This window comes from Mirounga leonina, unplaced genomic scaffold (assembly GCF_011800145.1).
Source record: "Mirounga leonina isolate KUSES-001 unplaced genomic scaffold, KU_Mleo_1.0 Mir_200, whole genome shotgun sequence".
Taxonomy (NCBI): Eukaryota; Metazoa; Chordata; class Mammalia; order Carnivora; family Phocidae; genus Mirounga; species Mirounga leonina.
The window spans coordinates 15040891-15061707 of record NW_023270503.1 but is presented as its reverse complement, the minus strand read 5'-3'; the positions used below and the strand labels follow the sequence as shown (position 1 = coordinate 15061707).

The 20817-nt window shown below is 40.0% G+C and overlaps 1 protein-coding gene across 2 annotated transcripts; it reads right to left on the bottom strand.

The window, feature by feature from the left end:
• Nucleotides 1-2056: 2056 nt before the first annotated feature.
• Nucleotides 2057-11892, bottom strand: SRSF1 (serine and arginine rich splicing factor 1). Of its 2 annotated transcripts, XR_004683179.1 has the most exons (5): nt 10805-11118; nt 10219-10403; nt 9663-9835; nt 8783-9463; nt 2057-7843 (listed from the first exon to the last, which is right to left on the bottom strand). XR_004683179.1 is itself a non-coding variant. In XM_035026757.1 (4 exons), exons 1-4 carry the CDS (start codon nt 10996-10998, stop codon nt 9269-9271), a joined length of 747 nt encoding a protein of 248 aa, XP_034882648.1. In that variant the 5' UTR covers nt 10999-11892; the 3' UTR covers nt 2057-9268. The 2 variants fall into 2 exon arrangements, 1 of the variants encoding a protein (XP_034882648.1); XM_035026757.1 differs by having other exon boundaries at nt 2057-9463; nt 10805-11892.
• Nucleotides 11893-20817: the final 8925 nt, after the last annotated feature.

Genomic DNA, 20817 nt, shown 5'->3' with positions numbered 1-20817 from the left:
GAAGGAACCACTCTACTCTTAGACAACAGTACCAATTCTTGATGATCAATACTCAAAAGTATGCACAGCTTGCAAAACACAAACTTTCTTCTTGACTTTGCAAGACTCATCTTTGGGGCATTTACTTTCCCCATCATACATGGCTTATGCTAGCATTTATTTGACAGGGGGGCAGAGGAGGGGGAAAAATCCCAAGTGGACTCCGGGCTGAGCACAGAGCCCAACCTCACAACCCAGATATCATGACCTGAGCTGAAACCAAGAGTCGGATGCTCAACCGCTTAACCAGACTAAGCCACCCAGGCACCCTTAGGCTAGCATTTAAATTTGAACTTCCTAGCATCACATCTGAGGAGGGATTATTTGATGCAGTATTAAGATCAGAATTGTTTTCTCCAATAATCCACCCAGTTACCCAAAAGTTTGTGAACAGGGTTCTATTGTGTTGCTTTTAAGGAGTAAAAATTCTATCTCTTAACATTTATTAAACTGTCAGCGCTGCATTTGGCTGAATGGGAGATACAAATACTACAGAAACCTCACTGGGCAGGAAAAATTAACACGAAACTTTCAACAGTAATAAAAAAGATTGTGAAATGCATCAGAGAAGAGAGCTATTATATGGGCTTAGAAGTTTACTTTTTAGTTTCAGGAATTCGGTTTAACTGAGGCTGATCAGGACTTGAAACTTCAGGGTGACTGCTAAGTGAGAGGAGAGAAAGAAATGCCTACAAACACACCAAAGCAAAAACAAGCATGGTCAGTATTTACCAGACCAACCAGAGCAAGGGAAGATGTGATTCAGAATAGTGGTAAGTTAGAAAAGTAGACTATAACCCATTGTTGATTTGTATTAGGGGAATTGACACAATGTTTTAGGAAGATCAGACTTGATGGCCAGGATGGATACTGGAGTCTGTGAAACCAGCTAAAACACTTTAGTAATGAATCTGGGTACACAGGTAAGTATGGCAAATGGAGATGGAACAGAAAACTAAATAGCATTTCGATGTGGCAAATAAAACTATAGTTCAAGTCGTAGATTCAATGGTACTGTGGCTAAGAACTGGTTATACAGAAAGTCATAGAACTTAAAGGGCACCTGGGTAGCTCAGTTGTTAAGCATCTGCCTTCGGCTCGGGTCATGATCCCAGCATCCTGGGATCAAGGCCTGCGTTGGGCTCCCTGGTCTGCAGGAAGCCTGCTTTTCCCTCTCCCACTCCCCCTGCTTGTGTTCCCTCTCTCGCTGTGTCTGTCAAATAAATAAAATCTTAAAAAAAAAAAGTCATAGAACTTAACTATGACCTTGGTGCAAGTTTAGTATCTAGTTTTAGAGGACAAAGGAGCCATTTTTAGTTTTCTTTGTTGTAGTGTGCTTGCTGTACTGCTAATCAACATTTCGTATCTTAAAATGTGGACGTCACTCTTGTTTATTCTGTAATTCAAATTCCTTTAAAAAAAAAAAAAGTCTCCAAAAATAACTAGAAACACTCCAGGAGGTCACAGAATGGAAAATGATATTTTAATGTTACATACAAATATTTAACTTCTACTACTACACAACAAATATCAATTAAAGATTTATTCCCAACTTAAGACACAAAAGAAATTTAGACCTATATTTACTGGTTACTTATTCAAGATATTCAGAACGGGAAATAATTCAAATTTCTAGGTTTCTCTTCCAAAGCAATTGAATAATTATCTTGAGTGTCTATTCAGTGCATAGCTATTTTGTGCTATGTACCTGGAAGGGGGAGGAAGAAAGATTACGACCTGTTAGAAAAGATCGACACATAAACAACTCACTGATAATCAAGGCAGAATGGCAGTTTTAAAATACAGTAGCAATACTCTGGGAACAGAGGAAGAACCAATAGTGCTTTTTCTCTTAAGTGAGTTCTTATAGTGACTATTGTGCCAGACACTCTTGGTTCCTCAGAAAATAAAAATTCATGATGCAAGAAAGTTGAAATAGATGGCTGGATAGTGTAAGCAAGCAAGCTAAGTGAAATGGCTATACTAGAATAAAATACACAAGTCTGTGTCCACACACAAAGTAATGATTCTGTCTGTATGGTAGGTATTAAGTTTCCAGGAGGTGATTTTTGAGGTACTATCCAGTGTTAAGTTATACTTCTCTAAATGAGCAGATAGAAAGCATTGCAGGAGGAAGAAAACAGTAGGACCAAATATAAGAAATGCTGGAGAATGTCAAGTCCTGGGATATGGAATTTATCAGGGGGAGGGCTAGAGATGACACTACAGAGGTAGGCTAGGGGCTAGGTAACTAAAGGGCTCAGCTGCCATATTTCTAAGAATAACCTCCAAGCATTGAGGTTTCAAGTAATTATAGAAGTGAGAAGATAATTTTTCATTAAAAAAAAAAAATTACCCTAGCAACAGTAGCTGGTGGACAGCTGGGGTTTGGGGTGAAGATATTAATGAATTTCTAACCACACTTGGCATTCACTGACCATACAGTAGATGGTAGAAATCACATTTCTAAGCAAGCCACTTTAAGGGCAGAAGAGATTCAGCCTAGGACTTCCAAGTCGTATTTAAAGGCTGTAGGTTGTTTTCTGTTTACCAGATGCAGCAGTCTCTTCCTGTTTTAAACCATCATTGCTGCAACTTGAAAGCTTATCCCAAACTTCAGGTGTTAAGGCTCCCCAAATACTCAGCAACTCAGGACACAATCCTGCCATGCCCCTGGCACTTTACAATCTCCAAGTTTAGCCTTTTTCTTTTACAAAGGGAATGCTGGATTTTCAATTGTACAATTTTGGTTTTAGAGTGTCTCCTCACAAGTTAAATTGAGACCTCATAGCTAACATTCCTAGGATTAAGGATAGGAAATAACCAATCTAGAGCATTCTCAATCCAATTTGCACCAAGCCTGCTAGTCAGCAACCACCTTCTGTGGCCTCACTTGCCACAGAAAATGTCAGTCAGACAAGCTCTGTGTGAACTTGATTTTCTTCTCTCTCCTGGAAAAATACTTTTATTTGCTCTTAGTATCTTATTCTTCAAAGCAGACAAGTTTCTAACATTCATGTTTTAAGGAGAGTACTACCATACCATTTTCTTGATGAAATTAGATCAAGTGGGCCTAAGAAACTTCAATAGTATTTTTAGTGAATTTAAACAGGAGGTAAGTTTGTGTCCTTTACATTTTTTGCCAATGCAAGGTCATAGGGAAAGGGATGATGGAAATGACAAATACTCAAGTGTTAATTCCCCCAAATTTTCAACTGTCTTAATATAAAATGGTATTAACTAAACATGACAAGAGAACTATGCATATGGAATTTCTGATCACAAGATACTGTGCCTAGTTAAGCAAGGCCTAGAAAACAAAAATATCAACAGTCAACTTGATGAATAAGCAGGGTTTTAACTAACACTCATTAAGTATTTTAGTAATGCTGAGAAGATTCCAGAAATGTTTCATGCCATAAAAACAAATGACAAAGATCTGAAAGTACATTCGTTTTTCCTGAGATCAATTTTATGTCTGGAGTGCCATTTGCAGCACATCTACTCCTGTACCCAATTCTTACACTTCTGGCCTTACTGGTCCATACCTGCAGGTGTACAGGGGAGGCAGGACAATAAGCAGATTCACGTCTTCAGCATTTTCTCCTATGTCCCTGAACCTCTTTTTTTTTTTTCTTTAGAGGTTCAGTACTAAAAGCTCTGTTCAAGACCTAAATGGATCCTTACTCAACAGATGAGAAGGCAGAGGTTCAATTACAGGAAGAAAACTTACCCACCCTAAAAACCCCACCTAACTTTGGAGCTGATAGAATTAAGATAGTTGGTTTCCACCTTGTTTTAAGGGTTCTTTGCAGTAAGAATACTCCCCTGGTTTACTTATATAATAGCTCCCTCTAGTGGCTACAAGGTTTTCCCTAGCATTTACTCCAATAGCGGAGTAGAACAGACCATGGTTGAAAAAACAACTTACTAGACATTTGGCATCCCTTTAAGTTGTCTTGCTCGTATTTAGGTGAAGAGGAGTACAGCATTCTACAGGTTCTCAATTTCTACTACCTTCACATTTATAGTTCTATCAACAGTTGATAGACTAAGTCACAAGGTAGCAGGAGTTAAGACATTTAACTTGGTTCTTATGTTAACTCCTTTGTACTTAAGAGATAAAGACAAAACACCCAGAATCTGCTGAACTCAAGATCTTAAGTATTATTTCATCTATCTGTCATTTTGTACACCTATCTAAAACAGCAACTCCTTATGCAAAGGCATGCATAAATTTTCTCTCTCCAATAATCCAGCTGAAAGAACTTACTAAAATGTTTACTATGAGGTTATTTCTGCCTATTAACTTCTACATGAAAAGACTATTTTTGGGGGGGGTACTACAGAAGCACCAAGTGATTTAATAGAAAAATTCCTTGATTCCTACAAAATCACAACCACCTTCAGGTATAGCTTTTGAAGTTACCAAGATGCATCCCCAAAGTCCTCAATCACAGGAGTAAGTGCTGGTTTAAGTATAACCGCAACTTCTTGGGCCCCTATTTAAAGCAAATTTTTGCCAGGATTATTATTTATTCGGATGTTTCCTTATAATTGCATCAATTCATGCCAATCCCAGCTTCTCCTATAGATATTGATCAATACTCCTGTCAAGTATTGGAAAAAAAAATTACCCCCCAAAGAACTGAATATACCACTACATACACTAGAATGGTAGAGTATTTCCTTCAGTGGAGTACAACTGTGAGTCCACTATACCAACAGAATATAAAGAAATGTGGGTCATACCTTTTTTCTCGTGACTGCTTCAGCCTAAAAAGATGGGAAACTTAGATCTCCATTAATAAAGGATCCACACTTGAACAGGTTTTCACTCACATGAAGCTTAGCCCTATACTCTATTAGAGTTCTATAATCTCTTATCCAAACTCAAGGGGGGGCAGGTGTATTTGAAATTCAGAGCCATTCGAACTTCATATAATAAAGTATGGTGTGTATATATATATAGACTCTGTATCATCTAACACCCCCAGCAAAGCCTATGGCAAGGGTGTAACGAAACCTCAGTATTTCTGCAGAAGACCATGCAGTCCCAGTAAAGTGCAAAATGAAGGCATCAATTCTGGTCAGGTTTCACATTCAACAACAAATTTTGTTTTCAGAATTTTTTGGATAAGAGATTGTGAACCGGTTTTCTGCCTTTGCAATCTTCATACTGGGATGGAATAAATGAAACCAAAGACTGGTTGTTACAACAAAATTTCAGCCTAATAGTCTCTTTTTAATACTATTTACGGTAAATACATACACAGAACTTAATTTATAATTTCAGTACAACTTCATATACAAAGTGAAAAGACACATTAAGAAATTCATCTCCACAGAAAACACACATCAGTCCTAATGAGCAAGAGGTTTCAAAGATAAAACAGAGAAAGCTGAAATTCTAGAATCATACCGAACTTAAACACTACAATAAGTGGACACAGGAGCACTCAATTTATGAAGATATAAAACTTAGGGGAAAAACATTTTTAACAAGGAAAATCTGGTCATACAGTATTTTTAAAAAATTATTAAACAAATTTTAAAAATAAAATTCAGATCCCAAACAATTAGGAATCAGAAAATGGGTTTCTTACCTTTTGTTTCCGGAAGGATGTGGGCTGAACAGCAAGGTGGGTTATTCAATCTGACGTTATGAAAAATAATTGCTTCTTAAAAGTTTTTCCTTGGTTAGAAAATAACAAGCTAATTATAGGCTCCCTACACTATTCTAAGGGGACATAAATAGGGAGAGAAAAGGGAAACAATTCAGGGCTACTTTTTTAGTTCGAGAACAGTGCAACTTTCTTCTAACAGCTGCCAAAATGGATAGAGGTTTAGGGTTCATTTCCTAAGACTGAAAAAAGTCTGCATCTGCCCTCACAGCTTTTAGCTGTCTGGTCCAGTGCCCATCTACCTTCTATAAATATGCAGCCAAGTCCTCTAATCTTCAGACAGCTTATTATCAGATCTTTTCTATCTCACTTCAATTCTGAGATTTGGACTACTAAGTTTTTTAGAACACAGCTTTCAACTTAGCTTAAATGCACTCAATCTTCAGTGAAGGCAATTTTCATCTTGGTCTGGTTTCCAACACATTCAATGAACACAAGCTTAAGTCTAGCTCACATTAACCTTTCCAGAATTAGTTTAAAAATACTTATATTCTATACATGAAACGGCTTTAATTAGTAAAGATCTTTCCACTTCTTGAACATTGTATTTTGAATTCTTGCATAAACTAACTTCCTTATCTAAACCAATTTCTTTACTTGTAAGTGGAATCTTAGTTTTGAACTTAATGTCCCTTCTCTTCCTCCTTACATTCCACAAGGTTCATCTAAATGTTTTGGTTGGGTGCCCTTATGCAAATGTGCCCTTATCTACTGGGGCCCACTTCTTCTATTACCAAGATTAGGTCTAGTTTTTCCTAGGTTTCAAATTATGTCACCTGCATAATGGTCTTAAATTCAGCTTCCAACTCTGATTAGCATCCAAGGCAAATGTTAAGACTTAGTTATTTCTTTTGAGTGCAGAAAAAAGTGTTTTGATGGTTTTGACTAGCTATGAGGAAATCAAAAGAAAAAGATTAAGGATTTTAAGTAAAAATCTCCTCCCCCAACTCATTGAAAATTTAGCACCGAGGGCCTATCAAAAAGATACAAGAACTAGCAGACTAAGATATAAATCACTGCTTTGGTAGGTTTTGGATACAGAATAATCTTATGGTTGAGAAGGGTTTGCAAGGCAAAATTCTAAAGCCCAGCTTTTTATTAACAATAAATAAGCAGTTAAAATTCTGGTGTATTACTCACATTTCAGAAAAAATGTAATTTGTGTTAAGAGTTCTAATCTGTGCTGAATTTAACATTTAATACTTACCAATTTTTGAGAAAAGCTTTAAAATCTCAAAGGCTATCCCCAAGTTAACATTAACTAGTCACTACCCAATTCTGCACAAAAGCCTGTTGTCTAGATGATCAGCAAAAAATAAACATCTATAAAATTTAATTACTTTTATCAAAGTATGGGAAGATTATCTTTCAGAAACTAGATCACCCCCCATTTACCATATTATATACACAATTGCCTTATTCTTACCTTATCTCCCCCAAAACTTATAATTAACAGTAAGAGATGGCCAATTCCATTTATTAGAAATTACCTTTCAAGAACCTTTAATTTACTAACACATAACAGAATCTTATCAAAGTATTAACTGATAAACTAGTCACCCAGTTAAAATTTTACATGAAGAGGAAAAAGGACAACCATGCATAGTTTTTTAAAAAATGTTTATTTTTTTCAAAGAAAAACGGCAATAGCCAATTGGAAACCTACTTATTCTTCAACTCCAATTTTGTTCTTTAAATTTAGAAGTGACTTACTGATTTACTATTTTAAACAAACCCCCCCTTTCCCCTTTAAATGTTTACCATCTACTCGTGCTGAATCCTTCCAAGGAGATTGCTCCAGCGTATTATCTCCAGGTCCTCGCTTTGCTCCTTTTACCAAAAAATGCAAAACACAATTCCATCGTGCATCTTAAGGGCTCCAATCGTCAAAAATAGGAAAAAAAAAAATCTTTGGAATAGCCAATTAAGTTGAATAAAAAAAAAAAAATCCACATGAATGCGGTTTGGTTGGGGCAGGAATCCACTCCTATGTTCCTGGTAATCTGATCCCGCTCCATGAATCCTTGTAATTCATCCTCCCTATCCTATCCACATTATGATTTGAATCCAATGATCCAGCTCCAAGGATTGGGATCCAGTGAGCCCTCTCCAATCCAAACCTTTATAACCAGCAAAACCAAAAAAGAGGAGGCAAAATGTTAGATACTGTAATCAAAAAAGGTTTCTGGGGAATGATGAGTTATGTCTGTCATCAGTTTAACAGATGTACATCAATAACTATCAAATTCCCCAAAACAAGTTTCTGAATGGTGTTCAGATAAATTTTAGAAACTTAATCATCATAGAGACTAATTGGAAGAAGCATTTTATATTTACAGTTCAACTGATAATGCCAACACTTGTTACTGTACAGCGTATTACAGGTTTTGTGGTTGCAAAAAGTTATGTAGTTGAGAAGTTTACTGGTATTGCTACCCACCCTAAGTCTAAACTAAACCTAATGCTCCCATCTGCAATTTAATTTGTAAATTAAAGTGTTTTAAACATGAGTCAATTATGAATATTAGTTTAAAGGGGAAGGTGAGACTTAAAAAGTATTCCCAACTAGATTATCTACACCAATACATTGGAATTCTCTATTCTGCTTTCATTTTGTCTTAAAAAAATGAAATAGCAACGCTATATCAGTCACACAGAGGACATGCAGATTTAGCAGTATTGATATTATACTCTATCTGGTTGGAATTAAAGACACCCTGTACCCACATGTACACCAACAGCAGGTCACACATTAACAGTTGTAACTAAGCACTGTGACAAATTAGCCAGTTCTTCCCACATTAGTCCCTATTAAAACAAAAAAGGGGGGAAGGGAGCAAAATAAATTGTTACAAAATGGGCAATGTAATTTGCCACAATTGCCAAGGTTTAAAGAGCAAAGCAATTGTAGCTAAAGATAACTGCATAAGATGTTTGCAAGTGTTTTAAGGTAGATGTATATATATATATATACATATATAATCACTTTTAACCCTTGCCTTTTAGTATAAGGTCAATACTGCCAATTTCATCTGTGACAATAGCACTTGGAGTCATACCATTGCCTCCATTATTGATCTGATCCTCCTCAATCCTCCTTTTGACAATCCTAAAATGATTGAAATGTGCTCCACAATCCTTAATCCAAAGCATTCTTAATCCATCTCTTCAGATATGTCTACAGAAAGACACATGAAAAGCAAGATAAACATAAGAACTTCCCCAGGTAAGATAACCACAAACACCCCCAACATCCCAGTTCACACAAACCAGAGCAGAATAGACATTTACACAATATCACAGTCTGAAGAGCATGGAGAGTTAACTAAATTTAAACAATCCTGTCTATGACATCACTTAAAATACAATTTATCAGACATGAGGGGAATGTAGATGTTAGGAGCAAGGGGATATTACACAAGAATGCAATTCAACACTTTAGCCCATTCTGAACAAAACAGTTTGAATTAAAAAATGAAAAGATTGTACTGAGTAAAGGAAAACTGTATACAACATGGGTTCTACAAAAAGTGTCACCAATCATCTTATGTACGAGAGCGAGATCTGCTATGACGGGGAGAATAGCGTGGTGATCCTCTGCTTCTCCTTGGGGAGTAACTGCGACTCCTGCTGTTGCTTCTGCTACGGCTTCTGCTACGACTACGGCTTCGAGATCGTGATCTTCCATAACTTGGACTTCTGGGCCCATCAACTTTAACCCGGATGTAGGCAGTTTCTCCCTATTGAATAGACAGAACTTTCGATTGAAAGATCTAAGCTTTCACCTGTCTTCAGGCATGCTGAACGAATACAATGTAACTAAAACCAGGAATCTGGTACTTTACTTGGACACCCTTGCCTGAATCTTACCTTTAAATTCCACTGTTAAGACCACTGTATCCAATTCTGGCCAAAGAAAAGAGTAAGTGTAAAACCTACCTCATGAGATCTAAACTTAGTGTTATCCAGTTTTCGAACTGCATAGGTCATATCTTCTTTCCGTACAAACTCCACGACACCAGTGCCATCTCGGTAAACATCAGCATAACATACATCACCTGCTTCACGCATGTGATCCTTTAAATCCTGCCAGCTTCCACTTGGAGGCAGTCCTAAAAAAGTATTTTTTCAATACCAATCACCCTAAATTTCACATTAAACTTAAAATTTACACTAGAACAAAGACTACTTTGAAATAAATGATTAGATTCAAGATCCTAGGTAAAGAACCGTTCATTAAAATTCTGGAATCCAAAGTCCAAAATTATCTGTAAAGATCTTCATGTTCTAGGTATCCAACTTAATGGTAAGTTAAGTAAGTAGTGTATTGGTATACCTCCACTACAGTAATCCTTGTTTACTAAATCCACCCAAGAAACTTAAGTAATTTAAGACCTACCACAAAAACTTGCATTTGTCACAACCGGTCACTCAAGGAAAAACTTAAAAGTGGTTCCTGTCCCTTCTCAACAACCCTCACGAACAGTAAACTCACCGGAGACAACCACTCTGTTTTCAGAACGCCTGGATGGGGGACCATAGCGGCCTCGGGGAGCCCCGCCACCTCCACCCCCGCCGCCGCCTCGGCCTGTACCACGGCCGCTTCGAGGAAACTCCACCCGCAGACGGTATCCATCGTAATCATAGCCGTCGCGACCGTATACCGCGTCTTCCGCGTCTCTGCGTGATCACAGAAAGCAAAGAGTGTAAGAATAAGGCCCGGGAGGGGCAGCTAACTCAGTCAGGAACTAGCGGCCCCCGCACATGCGCAACCAGCGTGGAAGAGCCCACATGCGCCGCATAATAGGAACGGCCCCTCCCCCACCCAGAAGCACGCCAGGCTCCCGACCACTACACCAGCCCTCGGCGCCTCAGTTTCCCGCTCCGAGAGTCCGCTCTGGGGACGTCCGTGGGCCCAGCCACCAGAGAAGCCACAGCGACTCGGCTCCTTACTCGGTTCCTGCATGGACGATATCGTCTTACCCCGAACCTAAGAGCCCACCTCCCCATTCTCTGTATCAAGGCCTTCCCCAACTACTACAACTTATTGCCTCAAGGCGGCAAGCCCCGGGCCGCCTCACCGAGGGTCCTCGAACTCAACGAAGGCGAAGGGCGGTCCTCCGCGTCGATTCTTGAGATCGATGTCGCGGATAGCACCGTATTTGTAGAACACGTCCTCAATGTCCTTGGTTCGGATGTCTGGAGGTAAGTTACCCACGTAGATGCGGCAATCGTTGTTCCCTGCCGGGCCACGAATCACACCACCTCCCGACATGGCGGCGACGAAAAGCGCGGACTCGAGAACAGGCCTTCCCACCAAGCCTAGCGCACGGCAGAGCGAGCCCGCAGCGACACCACGTCTCCCGCGGCCCCTCCAAAATGGCGCCTTTATCAGCTCGGCGCACGGATATGGGGGGAGGGAGGAAGAGAAGCGGGAGGAAGCAGCTATTCGATCTCAGTACGCACGCGCAAGAGCGTAACGGGTGCTGCGAAAGGTACGCTCACGCATGCGCGACGTGACCCTCCGCGAGAAGGGAGAAAAAAAGTTCCTCGCGTTCCCAATTTGCGGAGTGGTTTGCAAGTGAAGTGACCAGCTGTTTGGTAAAAATTAAACACAGGTTCCTCGTTAAAGGGGCTACTAATCCCTGACGAGTCTTAAGAGATAGTCGATTCTTCCAGGAATGAGTCTCTTTTAAAACAAATCCGCGCCTTGAAAGCATTGGGTGAAACCTAGCCTTGAGCCTTGTCCCACAATGCTCTGCGGCTTAACGGCCTTTGGCGGGAAAGACTGCTGGGGGCGGAGCTAAGGGGGGAGGGACCTGGCGGTTGCTCCGGAAACGCGAACATCCTCGGAGAGTGCGGCTGGTTTGGAGCTCCGCTGCTTATGATTCAGTCCAGAGCTAAGGCGTGACTTTGTCTTCCTGCCCTTTCTCCTCTGCACAGGCCGTGGTTTGCTTAAACAAGTGTCTAATTTAGAGCAACCCAGCTTAGATTCCTTAGTTAATACTCTACACCAAGTACCGTAGCATTGTCGGTTCAAAACTGAACTTTGTATAGCTCAGTTGAGCTTGTGGCTTCATCTAGTGGCGGTGGTTCCAGCCCTGATGAGTCAGCCAGGACTCAGAACTCAGCTTCCCTTTAATCGCCTACCACTAGGCCTAGCGCAGAGAGGTCCAGTGATTCAAAGATCAAGAAAAAGTGTGTGTGTGTTTGCAGAATCCTGAAGTTTGTTCCTCTTTCTGAACTCATTCCCGGGCCTCTCAGGTAATAATAGACGAGCAAAGTGGATGTGTGAGACCTGTGACCCCAGGAGACCACAGTTGCTGCTCAGGACGGATCCCACTTGCATGCTGGCCCAGGGAGATAAGAACTTGTTACAGTTTTTCCAGAGACATCTGAAATCTGGATTTCTATGTGAAATGTTGGGATTTTAAAATACTAGTAATGAGGGGCGTGTGGGTGGCTCAGTCAAGCGGCTGCCTTGGGCTCAGGTCATGATTCCAGGGTTCTGGCATTAAGCCCGGCGTCGGGCTCCCTGCTCCGCGGAGAGCTTGCTTCTCCCTCTCCCTCTGCGTGCTACTCTGCCTACTTGTGCTCTCTCTCTCTGTCAAATAAATAAAATCTTTAAAAAATAATAACAAATATTAGTAATGCATTCAGTTTTAAGAAAACCCTGCAATCATAAATATGTTAAAACATCTGTACCCTGAGTTTAAGGAGGATTTTTTTCGTATTATGTATGTATTTGTTTGCAACAGTCCCCAAGGATGTGAGGCAGAGATACCCTAAAACATTAAAACTGGACTAAGAACTCAGGGGAAATGGGAAAATAAGGAGAGAGGAATTAAGATGAAGTCATGGGTAAGATTACTATACAAAATGCCTGCAGTAATTGCCTGGCCAGTTACTAAAGATGGACTGCAAATTTGACTCCAGTCATCCCAGAAGTCATAGTAAAGAAGGGAACACAAGTATATTCAAAATCCTAAGTGCCCAGGCACCTGGGTGGCTCAGTTGGTTGAGCGTCTGCCTTTGGCTCGGGTCATGATCTCAGGTCCTGGTATCGAGCCCCTCCACACCTGCTCAGCAGGGAGTCCGCTTCTTCCTCTCCCTCTCCCCTCGCCCCTTTCCTGCTCTCTCTCTCCTCTCAATAAATAAAAATTAAAAAAAAAATCCTAAGTGCCTTTGAGATTAAAAAATAAATAGGTTGTTTAGGAGAAGGCCATGTTTTCTTAGTTCTAAAAGTTGATTGAGTGCATTTTTTACAAATGTCTCTGAATGATCCCACAATACAAATTCAGTTTGATCCTGAACAGATTCATAGAGGATCTTTGGTAGTCCTTGAACTCTCTGTGATGGTTTCCAAAATTATGCATATATGTGCATGTACTTTTTCTGCAAAGAGGATTTGAAATTTTAATCAGATTCTTTTTTTTTTTTTAAGATTTTATTTTTATTTATTTGAGAGAGTGAGAATGAGAGAGAGAGAGAGAGTACATGACGGGGGGAGGTTTAGAGGGAGAAGCAGGCTCCTCGCTGAGCAGGGAGCCCGATGCGGGACTCGATCCAGGGACTCCAGGATCATGACCTGAGCTGAAGGCAGTTGCTTAACCAACTGAGCCACCCAGGCGCCCCAAATTTTAATCAGATTCTTAAAGGGGTCTGTAGATTCCCAAAGGGAAGAGAACCTCTGAAAATTTTAGAGGGGAGGGCAGATTGTCTATCTTTTAGACCATCCTTCATTGATTATCCTTCAATGATATTTTTGAAACTGAGCTTTTAATAAAAAAAAGAAGCTGATGATTTTTAAAATGGGAAGCTGACCAAAAAAGACACTATTTCAACAAATTCAGTTTCTCTCACTGTCCTATTCAGTTAGCAGCAGAAAAGTAGTTTTTTTTTAATTGCATGCATATCATGTATTCTTTCATTTGACCGTTGTTCAGTGAGCACACTTTCTTTTATTTTATCCATCCACTTAAGAGTTATTTAGGCTCATTTTCTGTTGATTAATGTTAAGCTAATGATAACTGAAGTGATTTAAACATAGGTGCTTTTAATTTCAAGACATTTTCGTTCCGGAAAAATAAGAAACTTGTGATTTTGCTTTGATTTATTCTTGTCCAATTTCATGCAATCACTGCATTCCGATGTTCAGTTCAGAGGAATACAAGTAGAATTTAATATGGAGTGAATAGGACATTCTTGTTCCTCTATTGACTGATTGTATTTGAATGTAACCAAATTAAAGATTCGGGGGTCCATGATGAGGTCAGGCTGTAGCAGGAAAAGTCTGAATGGCTGTTTATCAAGGTCTCCCAGAATGACATTAGTTTGGTGATTATTACAGTTAAGGTTGTGATTTTTTGTTTTAAGTTTTATTTATTTGAGAGAGAAGAGCGTGAGTATAGGGGTGAGGGGCAGAGGGAGGAGAGAGAGATTCTCAAGCAGACTCCCCGCTGAGCACGGAGCTCACCACAGGGCTTGATCTCTGGGCCCTGAGGTCATGACCTGAGCTGAAACCAAGAGTCAGAAGCTTAACCAGACTTACCCACCCAGATGCCCTGAGGGTGTGATCTTAATATCATTATCTTAGAGTTGATTAACATATTTTAGTCCACAAGAGTAAAAAACAAGAAAGCAAGTAAACTAAAGCATTTGTTCATTTATTGGGGGGTGGAGGGGGTGGGGGGTCAGATTCATTTTTGGTAACCAGGATGCTCAGATTGTACAATGCCAACATAACTGTTTTAGTAGGTCTGGAAAAGAAATCGGGCAGTTGCTTATTAGTAAATGAGGAATCCAAGCAAAATGAGGCAAATTGTTTTGAGAGATTTCATTCAGACAGTGGTGAGACTTGAAAAAATGACCCCCACCCTGCCTCAGAGTATACCTCTTTGAAGACAGGAAAATTCATAACCTCCTGGATTTTGTGTGTCTGTTCCCTGGATAATGATGCTGGGTAAAGATTGGCAATTCTTTTTTTTTTCTTTTTTTAAGTAGGCTCAACATCCAGCAAGGAGCACAGGGCCTGAACTCAGGACCCTGAGATCAAGACCTGAGATGAGATCAAGAGTCAGACACTCAACACAGTGAGCCCTAGCAATTCCCTTTCTGTAGGCTGATCTTCACATAAACAGCATACTAGGCAATTGATTAGATTTCTGCTAACTGGTTTACAGCCCCTTCCAGTTTGCCTCCTGAGATTACATTCTCATCTTAAGTAGGGGTTCAGAGTATCGATCAACTCTTCAGTTACACATTCACTGGCGGTTTTAGGGATTGTTCCCACAGCCAGATAATTTATGAAGTATTCATTTTACTAGCTTAATCCTCAAAAGTTGCCTTATTTTCAACACTGTTGTTGCTGTTTATAAAAAGTGACTTCCTCAAAAAATTGTAAATGCTTTCTATTCAATCTAGTAAGTATACACTAGTGTCAGCACTATATTTTACCCTGGAAATATTTACTTGAGGAAGAAAAAAGGGTTGAAGTCTCACAACCCAGTTTTTCAGTTATTTGCTGAACACTTAAATTCTCTAAACCTGTGGCGATAGTTATGGAACTCTGTAAATACACTAAAAATCATTGAATTGTACACAAAGCGAGTGAACTGTATAGTGTGTAAATTATAACTCAATAAAATTATTTTTCAAAATGACTGGGGAAAATTATTTATAAAATCAGCAAAATCACTCTCCGGTACCATTTCTCTAAAGGCATTATTGGGGATAGGGAATATTATAGATTAATTTGCACTGAAATACAGCTTTCCAAATCTGGAAATCCTGTTTTCCATATAAATGTGTAATTCAATCCCTACTGTCTTCCTTGGGGATAACTGTTATTTTTACTGGGTGAAGAAACACAAAGATTAGGAGTACTTGAGTCTACTGTGTACAGGAGTTCCCTCCAGGAACAGTTGATTTGCATGACTCTGTTCCCTTGTTCTGCTTGTTTTCGTGCTAAATAGTCTCTGAAAAAGGAAGAAACAGTTTATATCTTCTTATTTCATTTCTATTCGTCTCATTTCTAGTAAACTATATGGAGGACAGATTTCTGCTGTAACTTCTTCATTACCAGGAAAATCTCTGTTAAAATGAATATTATTGACAATTTACTGACTGCTTTTTGAAAGAGGTGGGCCGTTAGATGAGCAGAATGTTGTTTCTATGGAAACCTCGTCTTGTTGCTACCAGTGGATAGACACAATGGGTACAAGGATTGTTTTCATTTCACAGTATAAAAATGATGGCCACTTCACAGGCCCAAATAAGTCCTCTAATAATATAGTCTTGGTAATCTTATTTGAGGACTGGCTTCCCTTATTCTTTGACTCCTCTTGTTTTGTTTTTGACTAATTCTTCCCATCATTAATAACAATAGAATATGATTTTGCCAGAAACCAGCTCTTAAAATGATCTGTTACAAAAAGATTTATTTTCACCATGTCTTCCTCTTCCTATTAATATTATGACTCCCTCTTTCTGCTTAGTTCTTCCCCTTAAAAATTAAAACTGCAGGGTGCCTGGGTGGCTCAGTTGGTTAAGCGACTGCCTTCAGCTCAGGTCATGATCCTGGAGTCCCGGGATCGAGTCCCACGTCGGGCTCCCTGCTCGGCAGGGAGTCTGCTTCTCCCTCTGACCTTCCCCCTCTCATGTGCTCTCTCTCTCTCTCATTCTCGCTCTCTCAAATAAATAAATAAAATCTTAAAAAAAAAAAATTAAAACTGCAGGGGCACCTGGGTGGCTCGGTCGTTAAGCGTCTGCCTTCGGCTCAGGTCATGATCCCAGCGTCCTGGGATCGAGCCCCACATCGGGCTCCCTGCTCAACGGGAAGCCTGCTTCTCCCTCTCCCACTCCCCCTGCTTGTGTTCCCTCTCTCGCTGTCTCTCTCTGTCAAAAAATAAATAAAATCTAAAAAAAAATTAAAACTGCAAATCATGTTGTACATTTCCTAATTGGAGTAAGTGGCTCTTTAAGGAATTTTATAAAAAACGTGGCAGATATGTTTTATTTGCCGAAAATGCTAACCATTTTTGACAAATCTTATAGCATGAATCCTATATAAGTGTTAGCTAGGTTTATTAGTAGTAATACTGGTATTAGAGGTTAATAATGCTACCAAGTATATTAGAAATTATTTCAATAAAATTTTTTATTTGAGGTTTTGAAAGCATCACTATTTTTTCTCTATTGCTTTAAAAGGTATCCCCGATTAGCTGAAAACTCTCAGAATTACTTTTCTTTTTCTTTCTTTTTTTTTTTTTTAAGATTTTATTTATTTATTTGACAGAGAGAGACACAGCGAGAGAGGGAACACAAGCAGGGGGAGTGGGAGAGGGCGAAGCAGGCTTCCCGCTGAGCAGGGAGCCCGATGCAGGGCTCGATCCCAGGACCTGGGACCACAACCCGAGCCGAAGGCAGACGCCCAATGCCTGAGCCACCCAGGCGCCCCAGAATTACTTTTCTAGATTTACTTGCAGAGTGGAGTCATTGCAACATAGACTACATGGCCCACAAGCCTAAAATGATTTACTATCTGGCTCTTTACGGAAGAAGTTTACTAGTCTCTGACCAAGAGGAAAATGACGGGCTTTTGTGAGTTTTACTTAAACTGAATTCAAAAATTCAGTTGTTGTCATGGCCTCTCTCTCTCCCTCTCTCCCATTCCCCTCCCCACCGCGAGGTGTTTTTTGTCACAGGTAATATTCTACATTGTTAATATTTGTCACCATAAGTAATACACTTTTTAAAATTAATACCTTTTTTTACACATGCTTCATCAGCCATTACTACAATTTAGCGATAGGGTACCAAAGACTGGTGGAAACCAACTGCCCTGCCAGTGGGAACAGCTTTGAAGGGGAGGTGTTCCTCAGCTCTGCTCCGTTGGGTTGCATTCTTTTGTAGTCTAGTTGACTCAGAATTGCCAGTCAAGAGTGCAGGTTTGTGTGACTGTTCTTGCATTGAAGTAATGTGTCATGCAGAGTTCATAACAGGTTTTGTTCTAAGCAAATATCTATTACTGTCCATTCACTGTGGAATTTGCTGATGAAATTTCCAAAATTTGCAGATTATATTCTACAGTTCTGGATCCCACCAGCTTTCAGGCTGGTGCTGGCCCCACCATACTGGCCCCAGAGGTGATGGCTTGCACCTGCTTCCATGTGGCCAGGAGCCACTCTGCCTCACCAGCTGTAATTCCTTCCAAGTTATTTTCTACTCTTTGTGGAATCCAGCCTCCAGGGGAGAAAAATTTCTTTCCTTTGCCTCAAAGTCTCCATTTCCCATCTTGGGATCTGTCTTTATATAAGATGATTGAGAGTGAGAATGTTTGCCTTTAGAGGAATTTCCAATCTTTTCTGCAGGAATATAACCTCTCCCTCCACCTCCACCAGAACAATTTCATCAGGTCTTAATGAGCCAACGTGGATATATTTTCTGAAGTCTGGATTGTTCACAATTAGCACCACATGTAGGACATTCTCAGTACATCGTCAAGGATGAACCTTGCCAGCCAAACATAGTCCAGTACATTTTTCCTTTTCCAGTTCCAGTTCCTCTAGTAAGAGATGAAAAACAAGTCTGGATATCCTTTATATGGTCTTTGGATCTCAGTTTCTGATACAGTGCAAGCCACCTCTTAAATAACATACTCATCCCCACAAACACATACCTACATCAGTAATGAGATAAGAAATATTTCTATCTGTACATTCCTAAGTCCCCTTAATAATTTTACAGTGCTGGGGGGCCTGGGTGGCTCAGTTGGTTACACATCTGCTTTTGGCTCAAGTCATGATCCCAGGGGCCTGGGATCAGAGCGTAGCATGAACCTTGCATGAGCCTTGCTTCAGGCTCTCTGCTCTTTGGGGAATCGGGGAATCATTTCTCCCTTTGTCCCTCCCCCTGCCCCTCCTCCCTGCCCATCCCCCCTGCTCGTGCTGCCTCTCCCTCTCTCTCTCTCTCAAATAAATAAAATCTTAAAAAAAATTTTTTTTACAGTGGTATGGCATGTATTCACCAAGCACAATTTATATGCCCAAGTAATATATTCAACTTCTCAGTCTAAAATATCTGCATTTAGAAAAAAGCTTTCTTTACAGTTTTTCTCAAAATGAGCAAGTGGGTGTTGCTTTAAATTTGTGCAACTAGAAAGCCCCATTAGGTAGGCTTCTTAACACAAAAGAAACAGTCTGAAGGATTATTCAGATCTTTTACCTTTATGGATACAATAACTGCTTATCACTCTAACATTTTTTTTTTAGGTTCAACTAAATACAGATTAAAAAAAAATTATAGGCATGTCTTTTAATAATGATTCAAGTCACAGTTCCAGAAAGTTTCTTATAAACTCTTAGTTTGCAAGTACACATATAGATATTTGTGGCTGTAGTTACAATTCCATCTGACAATGTACTCTTCAAATACTCTGACGGCCCCTTAAGAAAATCTCGCTCTCTAGATGTTTTTCTTTTTTAAAAGATTTATTTATTTATTTATTTGACAGAGAGAGAGAGAGAGCACAAGCAGGGGGAGCAGCAGGCAGAGGGAGAGGGAGAAGCAGGCTCCCCGTTGAGCCGGGAGCCCTATGCAGGGCTGGAGCCCGACGCGGGGATCATGACCTGAGCTGAAGGCAGCCGCTTAACTGACTGAGCCACCCAGGCGCCCCTCTCTCTCTAGATGTTGATGCAGCGATTTGTATTCAACTATCTGAATGCCAAAGCCACACCCCCACAGATTCAGTCTTGCCTGCAGAGCGCCTATCATTTTTGAGCCTTTGTCCTAAATCAGAGGAAGTACTTGGTTGGGGATAAAGCAATAGAGGCTCTCACTAAGCATGATTTGCATTGTCCCAAGTTATTGAAGTGGTTTCCAAAGTTTACACCGCTATAAACAGTAAAAAACTCCCTATATCAACCAACCTCTGTTAGGTAAGCCTACAATAATAAAACAAACACACAAATTTCAGTGGCTTCACAAAAGGTTTACTTCTTACCTGTTATCTAATGGCAACCATGGGTGGGTGAGACACTCCTCTCCATATCTAATTCTGGAATCCAGATCTCTGGTCTGGTGTGATGGGCTTTTGTTTAAATCCCCTTGCTTTACCAGCTGTGTGATTTTGCACAAGTTCCTTAACTTGCTTAAGCCTCTCTTCATCTCTAAAATGGGGATAAGAATGGTACTTTTAGGGTTGTTGTAAAGATTAAATGTGATAACATGTAGAAATCACCTAGTAGTAGAGTGCCCTGCACACAGAAGTTCTCAGTAATTTCACACTGCTTCTTATTCAGGCTCTGAACACCTGTGCCCTTGGATTATCAACATCTGTGCTTCAGATGTGAGTCCACTTTACTATTCTTTGGAGGGAGGAATAAATGAAACTCAACTTTGTCTTGTAACTAACTTGATATTGTGGGGTTATAGCTTAGTAGAAAGTAGGTTGAAGTTCTTAAGTTTTTTTGTTCATTTTCAGGGGGGAGATGAGGCCTATGCTGAAAAAAAAAAAAAAAAAGTGGAGAAATTCCCTCCACGGATCACATAGAGAAAGAAAAGTGTCCCTGGCCTCTAGGAGGATGCAGGACGCATCCTCTAGTGCTACCCAAATATATAATTGGAGGAAATGTGATGTAACTCTTTTGCCTTTCTATGTTTCTGAAGAATGTCTCCCTTGTGGAAAGGCTGACAGGATGATAAAAACCTCCTGATTAATGTAATGCTTTTCTCTGTTGCTCAGGGCTTATCTCTGTGTGTGTGTATGTTTAAAAAACTAGTTGGAAAAACATCTCAGGTTCCTCATTGCTGATCTGTCTCATGTGCTGTGCAACAACCTATTGTTATTATAACAGTACAGACTTTGGAAGTAAGCAGATCTGAATTTGAATCCTGACACCTTCACATGCTCATTATATTATCCGGGACATCTAAATGAATGTCCTTGTATTCATCCATTCATCTGTTGGTCTATTCATTCTCATTCTGAACATTTATCGAACACTCTTGCTACGCCAGGCTGTAGGCTGGACTTCAGGGGTACAAACATAAGGAGACATGACACCCGCCGAGGACAGTTTGCCTTTGGTCTACC